We start from the raw sequence: 19,054 nt of genomic DNA, 5'->3' as shown, positions 1-19,054 counted from the left end.
CAATGAGGTTCTGACAAAGTGGACACGCCACACATGACTTCAAGAACTATGTCATGATATAAACCACTGCATGGCCCTTGCAAACAAATGGGGGTGGGAAAGGGTGGGGAGGGGTGGCGTGTATGCGTGGGGTGTATGGTGTAGAGTTACAGATTTGCGCAGAGCTGAAGGCTGAACCTTCGCGCATCGTGAAGGCTTGAGGCGGATAAATGAGGTTTCGTTTATATATTGTGTTTACAACTTACAAGGAGTCCGCTGTGTTAACTGCAGAATATTGTATGCGATACTTAAAATCACAGACAATGAAGACAACTTTCTGTCAGTACCTTATACTGTGTATGAAAATACTAACTCTCTCGAAGAGACAAACCGAAAAATAACGAACTTTTCAGAGGGTCTTAAAATTATCCGTGTTTATCTATTATTTTAGTGTTATTATTGTTTTATTTGCGGGGGTGGGGGGGGGGGTGAAAATGAAATCATACATAGTTAACCAAACAATAATGTTACCACGGAATTTATTTCAAGTTGATAAAATCAAAGTGATCATTTTTCTCTTTCTTAATCTTTTCAAATGATAACAATTTGATAATTACTTTACTCGGGTCAAAATATTAATCACTTTAAACAAAACAGGTACTAACTATCTCTCTCACCGCTTTCACATATAAAATAACGACAGATCAAAAGAGATCTTCTTTCGCTTTTAACGTTTCCACAGTCAATGCAAGTCAATGCAATTAATTCCAAAGTGTGAAAATTCCTTCTTTTTTTTTGTGGTCAGGGAATCATTTTACTCTTACCGAAGAGTTTTGCTATACTCAGTAGCTCTGAACTTGATGATAATTTCACTCTATTTGGGGCTAATTTGTCAGATTTCACTCTTTTAGAAAGCTGTAGAACTGTATACTGGACACACTAATCAGGAAGGTGATCGTCCCGCACCATCTCAAAGAGTGAATAGTCACTCTTTGGAATTAACAGAGTGTGATGTTTATATAGGTCTAAGGACACCTGTGGACAACTTTGTCGTACTCACTCTAATAGGCATTAGCAATCCATCAAATATTGACCATTTTACAAGTGTCTACGTCATATGTATACTTCAAAAACAAATTGTTGATGGCAAAAACAACTGATCCTTGTTATCACACTTCTATATCATCCCGGATATGTATAGCAAACAGTGTTAGCCTGTATATACGTGTATGCACTGGGAAGTTGAATATGGATTGGTCTCATATTATAGCGACAATCGCTTTTAGAATATTACATTTCAATGAAGATCAAGTTAATCACATACAGGAATGGATTGGATTGAACAAGCAAATCAACATAAACGTTGCCAACGAGACTAGTTGGTGGGCGTGGGCGGGGAGGGGGGGGGGGGTGAGGACTCCTCAGGGACTATGTCATTTAAATATATATATATATATATATATCATATATATATATAATATATATATATATATTATATATATATATCATATATATATATCATATATATATAATATATATATAATATATATATATATATATTATATATATATATATATATATCATCCGCATGAATTAAGGCGACAGGGCATGAGATGAGCGATGAACATTTCGTACAGCCTTGTCAGTTAATGAAAATAACAGCTTCGGGAAGTTTGTTTCTGTTTTTATTCACAGTACATAACATCTCAAAATATTATAGAATAAGCTTGTGCTATATGGTTGACCGATGCTTGCTTTGAACGGTAAATTAATTTTCGTGAAGATTTCAACATATGCTGTGTTATTGATGCAAATGCATGGACCAATAATACGTGCCCTTATAAAAGCTTAGTGACCAGCAATGTGACATCGCAAACGGTAGCCAGCTACTTTTAAGTCACTTGCATTCAATGAATATTCTCTGCAAGTATATGACAATTCATTGGAAATGGAAAGTGTAACTTAATCCCTTCAAAATGCGCACCCCCCCCCCGGCCCATATAAAGAAATATTCATGACGTAACAACGTTACCCACCTCATCACCCAGCGAAATTCCATTTATTTATATAATGAGTCGAATAAGTTAAAAAGGGAAACCAATTTTACGATGCCGTAATCTCCAGTTAAACGAAGTGCGGTTCAACGCATTAGTGCACAGTATACTATAGGTGATAATACCTATTAACGTTGGCATATCTATAAGGTGTATATTAACAGACCTATAACAGCAGTTTATCAATCATTTTTCTTTTTTACTATAGGTTTCACGCAATTGAACTGGATAATCATTACTTCAGCTGGGTTTCACATAAAAAATATAAATATATATAGTAGCCTACATGGACGATTAAGCAAACAAAACTGTGAGAGCTATATGTTCATAATTTGACAGCTGGGGTGCATTTAATTGTTAGTTACACCAACTGAATGAGGGGTATATGTTACGTTAATTTTCGAAGGAACAATTAAAAAGAATTATTTCCATTGGTATAGTAAGGTAACTTTACACGACTTTTAAGAAACTTCAACAAAAGCTTCCAACAGTGTCTGTATGTCTCATATATACCTCGATACAATACAAAACCGTAACTAATATATCATCCCGGATATGTATAGCAAACAGTGTTAGCCTGTATATACGTGTATGCACTGGGAAGTTGAATATGGATTGGTCTCATATTATAGTGACATTCGCTTTTAGAATATAACATTTCAATTTAGATAAAGTTAATCACATACAGGAGGGGAGTGGATGAAACAAGCAAAAATCAATAAATACGTTATAAATAAGACTGATATCGTATGGAAATAATAGTTACAGTATGTCTAATGTCAAACTGCACATGCGCCAGTGTTTAAGATCCATGACATGCGTTAGCTTTCACTGGATATAGGCCTGCGGGTACAACTGTGTACAACATGTTTATGATACGACTGGTTTGTTGGTTAACGGAGCAGTATTTACATAAGATGACAGGTTGCACGTTATAGTGTGCGGTATCACAGACACAATATTCGAGACAACAGCTCATTGCTCAATAATGCTATATGTTTATATTAACATGATAGTACAATGCCTGTAGTATATGCATATATATATATATATATATATATATATATATGCATATATATATATATATATATATATATATATATATATATATATATATATATAGGCCTATATATATATATAAAGGAATAACGGGAAAACTGTTAAACAACTATGCTGCATTTAGAGAAAGGCTGGATCTCGAGTGAGATACAATAATTAAATTAGGTAAGTGATTGGAAGTAAAACAGCCAATGTTTGGTTATATTATTATATTAGGTAAGTGATTGGAAGTAAAACAGCCAATGTTTGGTTTTATTATATATACATATATACATATATATATATACAGTATATATATACAGTATATATATACAGTATATATATATATATATATATATATATATATATATATATATATATATATATATATATATACATATACATATACATATATATAGAGCGGGATGATATGTATATGAGACGGTTCAACGACCGCGTATTGTTACATGTGAGCGATAAGCCGTTTGACGGATAAGTACGGTAATAAGATACTCCCATAAATTTGGAGCTTATTTCAATAGGCTGAACATTGATTTGTCGAGAGCTCTTCAAACCTCCTAAGATACGTTCATCACAGGAGTATAATAGTAGGCCAATTATTTGCAAAAAAGTTACCCCCCACACTCCCCCCCCCCCTTCTTTGATTTTTGGTTAGTCGCCTTCGGACAGTTATATAGGCATTCAGACGTACTTACGACTCGGTGACGGCTTCTTACTCTGGGTCTGTCATTTTACTTGTCAATTATCCGAGTGTTGCATGACTTTTCAAGTCCTTCCTAGAGCACGGGAGCTGTCAATTTGAGAGTAAATGGCAGCTCCCTGCATGTTTTAAGTTAACTTAAGTGTGAGGTTAATGTACAGTATATCGTTCTTCGTTGTTAAATCTATGGAGATTCGTGACCAAATGAGTGCCTACAGTGTGACTTGAGGGACGTATCGTAAAATGTGAAGTATATATTTTATAGGATTTTTTAGCTTAATTTGAACAGATTATAAATCTGAAATCGGCTATTCGCGTTATTGTTCTCAACTCATTACAGAATATCACTAAAAAATGAACTCTGATTACTTTTAGGCATCCTCTTAAATTTAGAGCGATAGTATAAAGATTACATTCACGCGAACAAAATAAAAACCGTATCCCGACAATGCTGACCCCAACTTGACCTTGACGAATGCAAAGAGCTTCAAGAAAAGCTCTTGGTAATTTATTTCAGAATGGGGGATCCGGAAACAGGAGGAAAAGCATGGTCACCCTAGAGGGGGGGGGGGTTGCATGGGGGTGGGGTGTACCTCTTAGGTGGTGACCCAGCATTGGGTCGTATGTGGCGTAGTACTGAAATGTTACACATTTTGGTTGATTAGACAGATAAAAAGTGAGCGCAAATGTTGTATGGAATGAAGAAATGTTTTAAAGGTATGCTGTATTTGGCGACAAATATGCTAAATATTCAATTATGGTCACCGTTGGTCAAAATTCTTGAACTGTTTTTATTACAACCTTCGAGGAAATTGTCCTCACTTAGACATTCTGTATTCCTTAAAAATGTCTAAGAACAATTTGGAGAGTAAAGACCTCACGGAAAATACTTTTTTTGAGAACTTCTAGCAATTATAGCGTGCTATAATTTGGGGCCTATACTGACTACCTTTAAGTATCATCGCTCGTATATATCAAATCTATTGTAACTTCCGATCAATTCATAATGTCGTCACACAGACACTTTTTCCAGGGTTATACTATCACGTTATGTCATTTTTTTTAACAGAAAATTTCATTGATAATGCACCCTTGTACAAACAATCGCAGTAAGTGACAATTTACTGGTGTATATGCCAAGCTTCATTCTCCGTACATAATATGCAAATAATGACAAAATGTAGTGTGTTTATCGTGTAGTTCAGATTGGTATCATACTGTACGTGATTGTTCAATGGTAAATGTTGATATAGTTGGCAAGATATAGAACACGCCCAACAAACTAAACTATTCGTCACCAGTATAAGGATAGTTTAGCGTGTTGTCTGAGAGTATTGTGTTGTACGTTGATCTATGAGTAGAGTTAGAATACACGGGCAGCTCTATTGAAAATTATCTATTTTAAGTCTTCATTGTGACGCTTAGATACCGTACTATATGAGTGGACAAATTTATTTAGTGATGAATGCAAGTAGGCTGTGTTGACATATATACGCACTAATGCACCTGTTATTATGATATACTACTATATAAAGCGTATATATATCTACATTAGATTCTAATTTACATAAATGTCAATACTATACTTGCTCAATTGCTCGATTGCTCAACACGGAGTGTTAGCTCAGTGGTAAATGACGGTGCCTTTCAATCATAAGGTGCCTTTCAATTATAAGGTCCAGAGTTCGAGTCACTCCAAGATTAATGTATGTCGTCCAGTTACAGAGTTGTTGACAATTGACAATTCATAATCATGGACGTTAAATATGAATCTAAGAGACTGACTTCGGTCAGCTTGCGGCTTTGATAGCCAATGATGGCTTCTTCGCGTGTTCCTGCTTGCAGGAGGATCTAAATTACATACATACATACATAGAATTGTTAATGTTCATAAAGTTGTCAGGTATAGAACACGCTCGACAAACAAAAGTGTCCGCCACCTATAGTTTGCGCGTTGTATTATATATAGCCTCAATTTATACGGTGATGTGTTGTACGTTGATCTTATATGGGTAGAGTTATAATACACGGCAGCAATATTTTGCCTCATAAATATCCAAAGCCTGTAGTTGTTGTAAACAGTAATGCACATAAACCACATATTTACGTGGAATATTTATGTGTATGTATGTATGTGTATAAATATATATATATATATATATATATATATATATATATATACAGGTATATATTTATATATATTTATACATATATCTATATATAGTTATTAGAGAAAACCAGAGAAATAGTATATGACTCATCCTGGACCCAAAAAATAAGGAGTATTGTTTTAGAAAATATATTGGAATTTTTCGGTCCCCCTTCGTCAGCAATACTTGGCAGTCGAAGGAAAAGTACAAAATGTAACACAATGAAAGTATGACGCTCGATATGATATACGTGTAAGTGGCATTGATGGAATTAGAACCAAAGAAACCATGATTACAGGAAGCAGATTAAGGGGCAAATAACGGATTACATAAGTTTGCGACACTGGTAGTTGTTTAGGGGTCCCAAGTCTTTGTTGAGGCCGGTGATGTGAGACTTAATACGAATGATCCAATCGATTTCTTTACGTTTACGTTCAGTAGCGGATTTGAATCACCGGCCTCAACAAAGACTTGGGACCCCTTAACAACTACTATTTGAGAAAAACAACAGTCTTTAGATATATTTACGAACCACGAGCTTACATGCCTAAGTCACAACGTTAGCACTCTCTCTACTCTCTCTCTCTCTCTCTACTAAGTCTGAAATGAACAATATGCCCTTATAAGTTTGTTCATGTAACAATGTGCAAACACTAGCGACAGTGCCGATGTTGTAAAGAGACAGGTAAGCAAGGATACAAAGTAAATGCGAGTCAGGGAGTGCATGCACTGCTGCAGGAATAACGCAGGTATAGGTAATGAGTTAAGTGAATACGTATATCATGCATTTATTCGTCACGAGTCAGGTATAGTTTCGAAGCAGTTTATTTTCAAAGAGGGTTCAATATACTTCATTCTGCAAGGATTTGTTCAACAACAACAAAAATTGAAGCATTTTGTTACAAATTATCGACGGCTAATATATTGAACTACGATGAAGAGATATATCACTATTGGAAAGAGTGATATTTAGTGAGCTAGTGCTTATTAAATTAGAAGGTATGAGAACAAAACTGGCTTTTGTTTCGATGTCTGATATTTACCAGCAAATAACTGAAAAGATGGACACGAAATCTTTTGTTCAACTTAACACGTGGGATTACTCCACAGATGGCCAGATGATTACGGTGGACTAATTAGTGGGTGGGAATTTAAAGGGTGAATAAAGGCGGGCTATAGAATCCGGCGGTACCGGTATATACCTCACCGCGATGGATTTCCATTTAAATATTGCTCATTCTACCTTTTTCTTCCGCCAGAATTCTGTCTAATTCCTCTCATTAGCTTCCAGCCCGCTCTCACCAACAACAATAGGCGTCAAAAAACTTAAGGCACGCGACATAGCCGCTCCCTTTCAAATCTTTCCTACCCCCACTTTTTTCTTCAATATACAAAAGAGATATTTTGTCTAACACCCAAAGTTTGGGATTAATTTTTGGGTTGTTGGCGTAACAAGCACAACTTGTGTGTGTCTGTGTCTTCTGAGGTGTAATTTTTTTCTTTCTTTCTTGAAAACATGAAACTAGCCTCTTTTGTCTGACGTGTTTATGGTTATGAATCACGCTGGCGATTACACGCATAGCACGTTTGACGAGTACCAGACGTATATACATACACTAGGTCTATATATGGTTATTGGCGGGAGCCCGTCACTGTATATGATCATTAAACCATCGAGCAACCCACAAAGACGACTTCACGACTGTATAGATAGAAGCGAAACTTCAAAAACAATACGACCGACCGACCAACCAAGGAATCAAATCGTGCTGGCGGGCAGGTTATAATTCACCTGGAGCGATTAGTTTGTGCAAAGTTTCCACACAAAGCTGTTCTATTTTGATAATTCAGCAGTTATATTGTAACGTCATTGACTTCTTTGTTCCGCTGCAGTTTCATTGGAAGTTTCGCAGAATAGGCGAGGACATTTAATTGAAAACAAAACACCCCGAAACTTGTGAACCAGGTTTCTTCTCATGTTGTAGGCTTGACCAGAATTTGTTATCAGCCTGTCGAGTTTTGAAGACTCAACTTGACATGCAGTGATATATCTAGGATCTGTAAGTGGGAAGTTTACGAACCAGTCTATGAGAAAGTGGACTTAAACTCAGAACATTTCGAACCATGCGATATCAGACAAACAAAAATAGAAACAAATAAAAATGAGTAAACAAACACCAATACTGAGTGAAACAACTCGATTTAACAATTAAAACAGTCCGCATTAAATACTTATGGGTGCATTCCTGACCCTGTTTTATGTTATATAGGAATGTTGAAACCAGACCATGGTTCGGCTTTGTGTTCTATCACATCATACGCTTTACACACTGTCTGTTGAAACCAGACCATGGTTCGGCTTTGTGTTCTATCACATCATACGCTTTACACACTGTCTGTTGAAACCAGACCATGGTTCGGCTTTGTGTTCTATCACATCATACGCTTTACACACTGTCTGTTGAAACCAGACCATGGTTCGGCTTTGTGTTCTATCACATCATACGCTTTACACACTGTCTGTTGAAACCAGACCATGGTTCGGCTTTGTGTTCTATCACATCATACGCTTTACACACTGTCTGTTGAAACCAGACCATGGTTCGGCTTTGTGTTCTATCACATCATACGCTTTACACACTGTCTTGTGCGAATTTCACACACTTGCATATATAGTGCAAAGACCAACAGGAAAGGACGCTATCACTTGATTGGATTTAACTTTTCCTTAGAGCTTTGTTTTATGATTATTTTATCTGTTACTTTCTTCTATTATTCTTTATAATTTTACCACCGTGTATTATAATTGTCTTTTCTAACGTTCTAATGTTGGAGGTCACCTCGACCTGGGAACCGTTCCACCCCCCCCCCCGGTTTGGAAGAATGCAATCAGTATATCCTAACATGTTAAAGACACACTAACAAAAAGTTTCCAAGAGACCAGTTCGGAAAATTTCGGTAATCCAAATTACAGGGTGCACAGGGATAAGAAAGGGTTACCAGTTTTACACTAGACTCGGTAAATCCAGAGTGCTGATATTGTGAGGGGGAGACAGGTAAGGGAGGAAGCGAATGTAAATTCCTCCTTAAATGTTGAGAGGTGTTATATAAGACAATAATATTTTCTTCCGCAGGATGAAAATGCTTTGAGCAGCGTGGCAGTAAAAAAAGCTTCCATTGAGATTAAACATCACGAGTGACCATATTATCTGACATTCTACAGTAGCATGTTTGAGGACAGAACATGATAACCTACAGAGTCATACAGAGTCGACTTCAAACTAAATGAATGCACTTGGAGTACGGAGCCGATTAAACTTAGAGATAAACACCCATGAATCATCACCCTACTGTAAAAACAAAAGGGTTAGCCCAGTTGGACTTGTTTTTGACACTGCGAGTATCATCACAGCGTTAAAACTCGTAAGAGCGTTCGGTAGACGAGGGAGAGGCTTGGCTCATGTCCATTGTTCATTCCTTCATTCCTACCTATCGATTGTCATATCTGACTTTTGTTAAAGATTTATGACGAACAGGGTAAACAAAAGAGTCAAATTCTACACAATGCACGAAATAGCAGCAGGCTAGTAGTGTGGCCTGTTGTTATTCTGTGTGTTCGAACCTTACATTGTATAACATCAAGTACTGATACGGGGGAAGTAAAGTTCTCCCCCATGATAACGTTTATGTATCTTAGCACTGGATTTAAATGGTTAATGTATAGTAGTACATAGATAAATGAGCCCTATACAGTACTAACAAGTATGAAGTATTTTTCATACGACTTCCCACGCAGAATATTTCAGTGCTGTATGTTAATGATGGGGAAGTGAAGAAAGGGGAGAGGCCCTTCAAAGAAAATGAGCCATATCCATGGTAATTACATACTACAGCAATATCTTTCACACGCACCGGAGTCCTCTCCTGCCCCCATTTCTCCCAACCCACAGTAACATGCAAATGTAGAAATTTTATGAGGAACATTTTGAGACCCCTTCTCCTCTCCTAGGTGCTAAAGGAAACAATGAGAATCACTAATAATAAGCACAGTGAGGGATTAATATCAGTATGCTTCACTCCTTATCTTAAGAACGAGAAAAACATCATGCACGGAAGCTCCTCCTAGATCTTGAACTCTCTCAACAACCCCCCCCCCCACTAAACCCCCTCTTCAACTCAATAGGTACTGTAGATGGTTTGAGTATAGCCAACCTTCTGGCATGGAAACTCGTACACTGAGCTACCTGTATGCATCTTGCAGCCAATACTGTAGATCATAGTGCTATTCACTGTGGTGACAATACAGTAGTAATATTTTACAGCAGTGTAGGGATGCTGGCCAATCAGCCACCCAGCAAACTTTGTGTTACTCTATAATTCCTTTCTCTTGCTCAAAATTCTGTTTTCCATGGACTCGAGTCATGCGATTGGAAGGGAATAATGTTCAAATTTTGCATAGTATTTTGGATGAATTTTGTTATACCTCATTGAGTAGTACTGTATTTTTTATATATAGTTTATGTGTAAAAAACTGCTATACATCTTTACACTTCAAGTACACAGTATCAACATGATCGTCTTGTGTACTAGCACACTTTGTGATACTGGTTACACTATTCCCAGAATTAGTGATTACTAGGAAATACAATGCAAAGGCAAGGCTGCCTATATAGTATATAAAGCATTGATATCTGAATGACCATGAAAACCTAGACATGAATTCTCCTGTCAATGACTGGGTTAAAAATGGCAACTCTAGTTCTAAAGAAATCAACTTGACAATCAGTATCTGAAATTCCATGGTTAATGTTGGAAATGGACTTGAGTGAAATTGGACAATTTCAACAATTTAAGTCCCTTTTCGTACAGCTGTCATCTGCTGTAGCACAGTATTCCTCAAGGAAAGTGTTGTATACTACATGTTCTTGTTCACCAGACAAAGTGAAATTAAACTCAAAAGGAAATTTGCTTGTTCTCTTTTTATTTTTCGTTGCTAATCTCTCTATCTTTCTCTTTTTCTCAGTCTTTTACAAGTTGGGTTCTGTCTTATACTCATTTCTCACTCAACCTTTCTCTCTGAAGAACAGTTTACAACTGACCACTGTCTCTAAAAACACACTATTCTGTAACTCAATACAATACATGCTAATTTTACATAACAAAAACAGAATGGTTGGGCAAACAATAGATGGCATTTTGAAAGTATTTGCCTATTACATAACATAACAGGTGCAAAATTGTTAGACTGTTTTACTCTCTAGAACAGTACTAGTCATAGAAGCAGCCTGGTTTTATTACTGCACAAGTCCATAGTAATACTTGACGCTTTGGAAGGGAATTTCTACATTTCAAGTGCAAATAGTCATCTTGAGATAGTGTAAGAGTTCAGAGCAAACTGTCATTACAGTTCAACTCTTAATATTACAACGTTCATTTTGAAAGAAAAATATTTTCAAAGTTCCCCTGTAATGTAGGCAATATGAACATTAATAAGTGGGGTACCAGCATGATGCTAAAAAGGACACTTGGGTTTTTGCCTTTTAAATTATATTTATGCTAAAACTCTGTGAGCTTTAAGAACCTTTTGCTGTTCAAGCACTTTGAATGCATTTAAATAGACTCTTAACTAGATGACATACCAGTGAAATAAAACAATAAAAAAAAACTATGACTAATGATAAATTGATCATGTCAAACACTAATAAAGGTATTAAGGTATGGTAGCAACATGAACCAAGGCTTATAACATATACAGGTATGTATTTAACTAAAGAATACCACCATTGAAATATTTATGTTATTAACTTTATAATTTTTTACAGGACTAGATATATGAGTACTTTAGAGTGTCTTTACATGAAATATTTGCTTTGGTGAAGAAATTTGTGTTATTAAATAAAGATACTTGGAAATGTTGCCATCCTGTGGGAAATTTGAATTTGTACCATGTCTTAATCAGATATAAAATTTCTCCTGACTGTGATTCAGCACAGTGATTTTGGCCCTTAAATTATTTAGAGCCTGAACAAATGTTACATCAGGAATCCCTGTGGGGTCACAAATGACAAATAGTGCGACATTTTTCATGAAATCAGGAGTGTATAAATAAACGTGCATGTATACATATTTCAATGCTCTGGGAAAACACCCCACGCTCATATCCTGGTTTTTAATGTACATAAACACACAGTTAGTATTTGAAGAGAAGATATGTAAAGTATTACATCTATGCTGTGAATGACAAACAAATACAAAATGAGATTCTGTAAAGTTGTAAATGATATACGACAAAGAGAAAAACAAACACACACATATTAATGTCTACCGAGTGTCAAAGTCATGACTACATTCTTTAAGGGTCTAAAACTGAGTACTTACTGTTGATAAAGTACCTTTCTAAAATATCCATGTTTATATTTGACAAATCAAACTCAAGAAAGTAAATTGGTTTACACATTGCATGTATGGACTTTCGAATCATGTACAGTAAACGACCAGAAAGCAAAACTGCAGTGTGGTTTTGATGATGCTACATGAATAATCTTATATGAATGTGACACACTAGGCTGTAGGGTATAGCCAGGATGAACAACATACTTCAATCTAAGTAGTATACTGCATCAATTGACATGTGACAAACAATACTCACATCGGCAGCTGATGACCGAGATGGAAACTTTTCTTGTATTCAGCATACAGATTGATCTCTACCACAGAAAACAACAGGCTTCTTCTACTCAATGTGGTACGCCTACAAGCCGTACATTAAGCAGGCACCAGGGGATTTTTACCCCCCAGTCCCTGAGATTTTGTGTCTGGTTTGCCTCTTAAACATCTAACAAGGCAACAGTTAATTTTAGTAAACAGCGCCTGGTCCTTCCCCCAACGTTACTGCATCCAAACCTGAAGGTTTTATTTGGCACTGAATCTCGACAATTGCTAATTACGACGGAAAACTTCAACAATGGAAGCAAAGATATAATACCGATCATTCACAATGATATCGTCCATTCCAATAGCAATGTATGTTCAAACACTACAATGTTTATAACACACCTTTGTGCACAGGCATGTGTGCAGAGACGTAAGCAGTTACTATGTCAATGTAGATTTGGTCCAGACTTCTGATTCTTATCTACGGATGCCCTTTTAAAGCTAATTTCCAATTGTCAACAGCCTCTCCTAGTTTTATGAGGCCTAACGTACATGTTATCTAATAGCTTGCTCCATGGGAGATATGGGTAGATTATAAAACAAGGTTTCCACAATTTGACCCCTGGTGACTCCAAATGACCTTTGACCTAACCAAAAAACAATAGGCTTATTGTACTTAACGTGTCACAACTACTGTATGTACATACTAAATATGAGATTGGTCATTGCTGCCATTGTTGAGATATCGTGTTAAGCAGCAAGGCGTCACACACACACATTCACACACTCATCTGCCTGCATGACTACTGTACCAAGGTTACGATTATCATCGCTACCAGAGTTTTTTTTTTAAAAAATCTACATACTTTGTGGAAATTGCAGCAAAAGTTAGAGCAGTGGTAAAAGTGTAGAAGTACTGCAGGGCACTGATGCAGAAGATGCAATCTTTCAGTTTTGGGTCTCATATTCTACCTAGGTTGTTTCATATAACTTCATTATGGCACATCACAAGTACAACTAAACACTCTATATAGTCAAAGCATTGAGAGTCGGTACTATAGTATACTTTGATATGGACTATATTATTTTAATTGACAATCAGGTTTTTCAACATTTGAACCAACTTATAATCTAGCCATGCAGCACACTACACTAGTAATACATTATACATTTACACTGCAAATTTTAGATTACTAACAGGTAAAGTGTACAGTTCTGTAGTACGGTTCTGTAGTGCAGGTAGTCGGTCTCTGGAATTGGTGCTGTAAAGTGGTATCTTTCCCTATATGTAGCAGTACATAGCAAGGGATGGCATTTCCTTACTAGTACAGTATTTAGGGTTCCTTGGGTGAGGAGTTGACCAATGCATAATTACCAACATGCACCAGTTTATGGTGTACTTGCCTAAAGTATGCAAAATAAAGGGAAATGGGGACACTGTATTATTCAATCCAGGTCACACTGTCCCAAAGAGAAGTAATAACGTGACATAATTTTTATTGGTGTACTAGATTAACTATAAAAATCTTTCACAGGTGGACGGATGTTATAGGCCCGTGGCAGTATGATTTGCATTACAAGTATTAATTCATTCATTTTTATATATTTCCCAAAATATTAAAAATATTTGTGGTGTGGGGAGGGGGGTGGGGACAACAGCATGACATTTTGAGGAAGCATTCATTAGGTGGTCGCTGTTCAGTGGAACGCAGGGATAATTTGTTCATTTTGTCAAATACAAGTATTTAACTAATTACAAAACTGCAGAAAGTTTTAAAATTATTGGGTTACAGTTTGTAAAATATGCTTGATATCCTTTTAACAGGACACTTCTTTTTCATTTAAGTTTAATTTATGCAAATTATCCTTCCATAAAAACTTGAGTAAACATCAACAATTTTGAAACAAATATTATTTATCAAAACTTCACACTTTAAGCTTTAACTTGATACCAAATTTGTTTGAATATAAACAAGATAGAAAACAGGGTGGTCATGTCCACCTGTGTGTGGAATTGCCCAACAGTGATGACCCCATCAACTGTACCCTTTTATCAATTCTGACATACCATATGGCCATAAGTTTAGACTCTCCTCATGTTCCTGCCTCAGCCTCCCCCTCTTAACATGCAACATCCCCCTTCCCCCTTCTCCATAATGTATCGATGGTGGTGTTTCTGTGCTATTTTCATTTTCTGTTTGGAGACAGAGTTCTCTAAATAAAACACTACAAACCTATATACTGTAGGTCCGTATAGATTTCACAACTGTACTGAACTGACAACAGCTCAATAAAAACATTATATGTGAAGAAAATCAGATATTAATTATTCAAAGTTCCACAAATGTCAAGTACTCTAGGTACTGAGTTGACACAGTTTTATCATGTTATCTCTTGCCAGCTCTGCATTTAAGTGATAAAATGGCACCTCAACATTAACGATGGATACAATATTTGTTGATTATATTACGGTAATGAAATAAGCCCTCCACCCCCCCACCAGACCACTGCACACCCCACAACCGCCCCCCCCACCTTCACCCACTCTCTTGTAGGTATCGTCATTGTTATCTGCTTTGGAAGACTAAACTAATTAAAATAAAAACTTTGTCGAGTTTACTTCAAGGTATGTTGTAAACATAAAACACGTTGAGTTACAGTGTACTTTTAAGAGTTTAATAATGGCAATAAAGTTCTGTGTGTTTGGACTCCATGGGATATATAGCTGCTGGAGAGGTTGCCATTAGTGGTTAAATTGTAACTAAAAAACTTTGTAATTAAAATAAAAACTTTGTCGAGTTTACTTCAAGATATATGTTGTAAACATAAAACACATTGAGTTACAGTGCACTTTTAAGAGTTTAATGATGGCAATAAATTTCTGTGTGTTTGGACTCCATGGGATATATAGCTGCTGGAGAGGTTTGTCATTAGTGGTTAAATTGTAACTAAAAAACTTTGTAATTAAAATAAAAACTTTGTCGAGTTTACTTCAAGATATATGTTGTAAACATAAAACACATTGAGTTACAGTGCACTTTTAAGAGTTTAATGATGGCAATAAAGTTCTGTGTGTTTGGACTCCATGGGATATATAGCTGCTGGAGAGGTTTGTCATTAGTGGTTAAATTGTAACTAAAAAACTTTGTAATTAAAATAAAAACTTTGTCGAGTTTACTTCAAGATATATGCTGTAAACATAAAACACATTGAGTTACAGTGCACTTTTAAGAGTTTAATGATGGCAATAAAGTTCTGTGTGTTTGGACTCCATGGGATATATAGCTGCTGGAGAGGTTGCCATAAGTGGTTAAATTGTATCGTAAATGTACTGGAGAGGACGGGCTGGGGCTGATGAAGAGAATGGAAATTTACATGATCGGCTCAGATTTAATTTCATTCACATGTCATCAAAATATCAGCTTCTTTTCAGTTTGTTAGTACTGTACGGTCTTGGCTAAATATTGGCTACAAAAAAATGAAAATGTTGGTACTACTTACACTCCAAGTCCTCCATAGGTAATGTTGAAGTCCATGTTGCTACAACCTTGCACCCATCCTATCTGCCACACATCCGAGCCGCTGATAGGAGGGAAACGAATCTTTGTTGCAGCCCGGAAGTGCGGTGTTTGGTATTTTAAGACTGTGGGAGAGTTCTCAATAAGAGTTGTTGGCTGGGGATCAATTCTGGCATCTAATTCTGATATTTTGATATCACCCTCTAATCCAAGGTGCTTTTGACGTTTGGGTAGTATACAACCCATTGGTTTGGTCACAAGAGTGTAAAAGGTACAATCTTGACTTTGAGGTTGTAGCCCACTGGGGTATGGTGTGAAATTGTAATAGTGGGGGTTGGAATGACTGGTGGATGGAGTGGGTGGGAAGAGGCTGAAAGCAACTTTTGGTGGTACTTGTTGCTTCTTTGCAGAGGTTGATTGTGCACCAACTTGTTTGTATCCCCTCTCACAGACACCAAACTTTTGTAGTTCTGGGTTGGTGACACCACCTGGAACCTTCTGAAAGACTCTTGATACTGGCTTGACTTGTGGGGCAGACTGCTTCGAACTTCCAGTAACGTCCCGTTGCTTTGGTATCCACGGAATACCTGATGTAGAGAATTATATAAAATGTCCGAAAATCTCGCAAAATCCGTATGATAGTCAAGGTTATGTTGTTCCGAATATATCCTTGTTCGTGATATATTTACCTCGGGGTCGTTCCTAACTAATTTCCAGAAGTTAAGTTTAAACTTGTCGAAAATTCGAAATATATACCACACTTTCTCGGCAAAGAAGTTTTCCTGATACAAGTAATTATTAAAGAAAATAAACCTTTGTTTCAGGTAAGTTTTATTCCAATACTGCGGCTGCCAATAACACAAGCTATGTTTCGCTTGCAGCCTTGGCGTTTTGCCTCGGACTATATGAGCTATTTCCTCTGAAGTCATTTCCACAGATTTTTCAGGACATCCACATTAGGCTCCAATTGCTGCGTGATGAGGAAATAGTGGTCTGCAAGAAGGCAACCCTGATTAGAACATCCGGACATGAGGCCATCCTTAACAGCCTGTAATACAGTGATAAAGCTGTCCGATAGCTGTCCGATAGCTGTCCGATAGTATCAGGTATTGTCAGCATGTATCATAGTACTAGTACAGTACGTCTAGCCTAGTCATTGTGGATGTACACAGAAACGACCCAAGGACTATTCCCTTTCTACCATTACATACAAACAGTGCCACTGCGTACAAACGGTACGATAGTAACCCACACCACAATCTCCTTATCAACACAACAACGTGAAGTTATCAATGCAGCCAATACACTACACACAGCACGTACTAAAACGAACAAGTTTATCCTACTGTATGAGAATATTCGATGTCTCACTTCATTGGCTTCTTACTCCCTGTACTGAGACAGTGTATGTATGTATGTATGGTGGCTAATTAAAAGTGTTTACACGATCGCTAATATGATACAATTGTTTCATTTATTGTTCCAAGAATATTCATACAAAACGTAACTCAAAATTTTCCATTGTCTATTAATACAGAGCCCCGGTTTTTCTCAATGAGACGTATAATTTAATTCTCCCACAATGAGTTATTCATCAGAATGAGTTATTCATCAGAAGTTCTGTATGCCCAAACAAGTTTGCATGTAACCTTGACTATCCCGAGCGAAGACTGCAGAGAAAATTTCAGAGCCGCATGACTGACTATTGACGACTAACTTGAAACATTTCACATTGTTTAGAATACGTTACAGGTGTTGGGTAACGTCTTTACAGATAAAAAGGTGATTGCTCACCTTTCTTCAAGTTATTGGCTTGTCTGACTAGTATTATTTATTTTACTGAAATTCAAGTAGGGATCGAGGGGGTGGGGTAATGACAAAATTGCATAGTGAATCACCGGTGTCTGTGCAGGGAGTTGTTATGGAAACTCCCTGGTCTGTGCATGGTGTGGGCGATGAATCGACAAACATATGCATTAATTGGTACCCCAAAAGATTCCACGCCTGTTGTCAAGGGCCCTGTTTGTGGGTCGATGGAAAATATGTAATCTATCCGAGGCGAGTGATAAATCCACTTCCGTCCACATGTAATCTGCAGGGTTTTGGTTTGGTTGGGTTGTATGGGCAGGATGGGGGGGGGGGGGACTTCGAAGGGCAATGGGGGATATGTGACTCATTTGAGGGGTTAACCACTAAGTTACGACAAACGTTACAACAAAAGATATGGATCCGACGTACATTCCGTATTAAATATGACAGTATTCATGTTATGTCAACAATTAAAAAGCACGTTTTAATGACAATTTTGTCATCAATAATTCCGACGTCAACAACAGGGAATTTGTTATTATTTGGTCGTGTCCCTGCCCCCCCCTCCCCCGTCGCCCCTAAATTTATGAAACAGGTGAGTTGTGATCAATATAATTACAACTTTACAATATTATCTAATCAATTGAAATTTATTGCTAATCGGTTCCCTCAGTAGTTTTCATTTTCAGGTCGAAGGCAAAACTACACTGTAATCAGTGGTGTAGGAAGGTACTTTTGAGTGGGGGGGGGGGGGCTGAAGACTGATGGCCGACCTGGGGGAGGGGTCTAAGGGGAGGCGGTGTCCCCTCCCCCTTTGGAATTTTTTTGCATTTCCAGGTGGCCTTAGATGCAATTTGGTGCAATGTAGCACACTACAACTCCCACTCCATTTTGTAAAGAATTTTGCATTTTCACCTGGCCTTAAATGCAATTTGGTGCTCCAAATGAGATATTTTTCTCATTTGGAAATGAAAAAGGGGTTTTCTGACTTGCGGAGCGGGGGGGGGGGGGCGGAATGATACTTCCGCCCCCCCCCCATATTTTTCACTGGGGGGGGGGCTGGCGCCCCCAGCCCCCCGGTTCCTACGCCCTTGACTGTAATAGTTATCTCCATGCAGTTTCTGTGCCTCT

The 19,054-nt window shown here is 37.2% G+C and overlaps 1 protein-coding gene across 3 annotated transcripts in view; it reads right to left on the bottom strand.

Annotated features, from left to right (window-relative positions):
- LOC139963379 (protein FAM78B-like) overlaps positions 1-19,054 on the bottom strand; it is a 37,559-nt gene that overhangs the window by 15,723 nt on the left and 2,782 nt on the right. For all 3 annotated transcript variants that reach the window (XM_071964073.1, XM_071964074.1, XM_071964075.1), the window contains exon 2: positions 16,098-16,701. In XM_071964073.1, the coding sequence (XP_071820174.1) occupies positions 16,098-16,701 (604 nt within the window). The remainder of the gene's footprint in view (positions 1-16,097; positions 16,702-19,054) is intronic.

The sequence above is a fragment of the Apostichopus japonicus genome, chromosome 22 (assembly GCF_037975245.1).
Source record: "Apostichopus japonicus isolate 1M-3 chromosome 22, ASM3797524v1, whole genome shotgun sequence".
Taxonomy (NCBI): domain Eukaryota; kingdom Metazoa; phylum Echinodermata; class Holothuroidea; order Aspidochirotida; family Stichopodidae; genus Apostichopus; species Apostichopus japonicus.
Note: the sequence above shows the minus strand (reverse complement) of the source record. Positions and strands in the feature narration are given on the sequence as shown.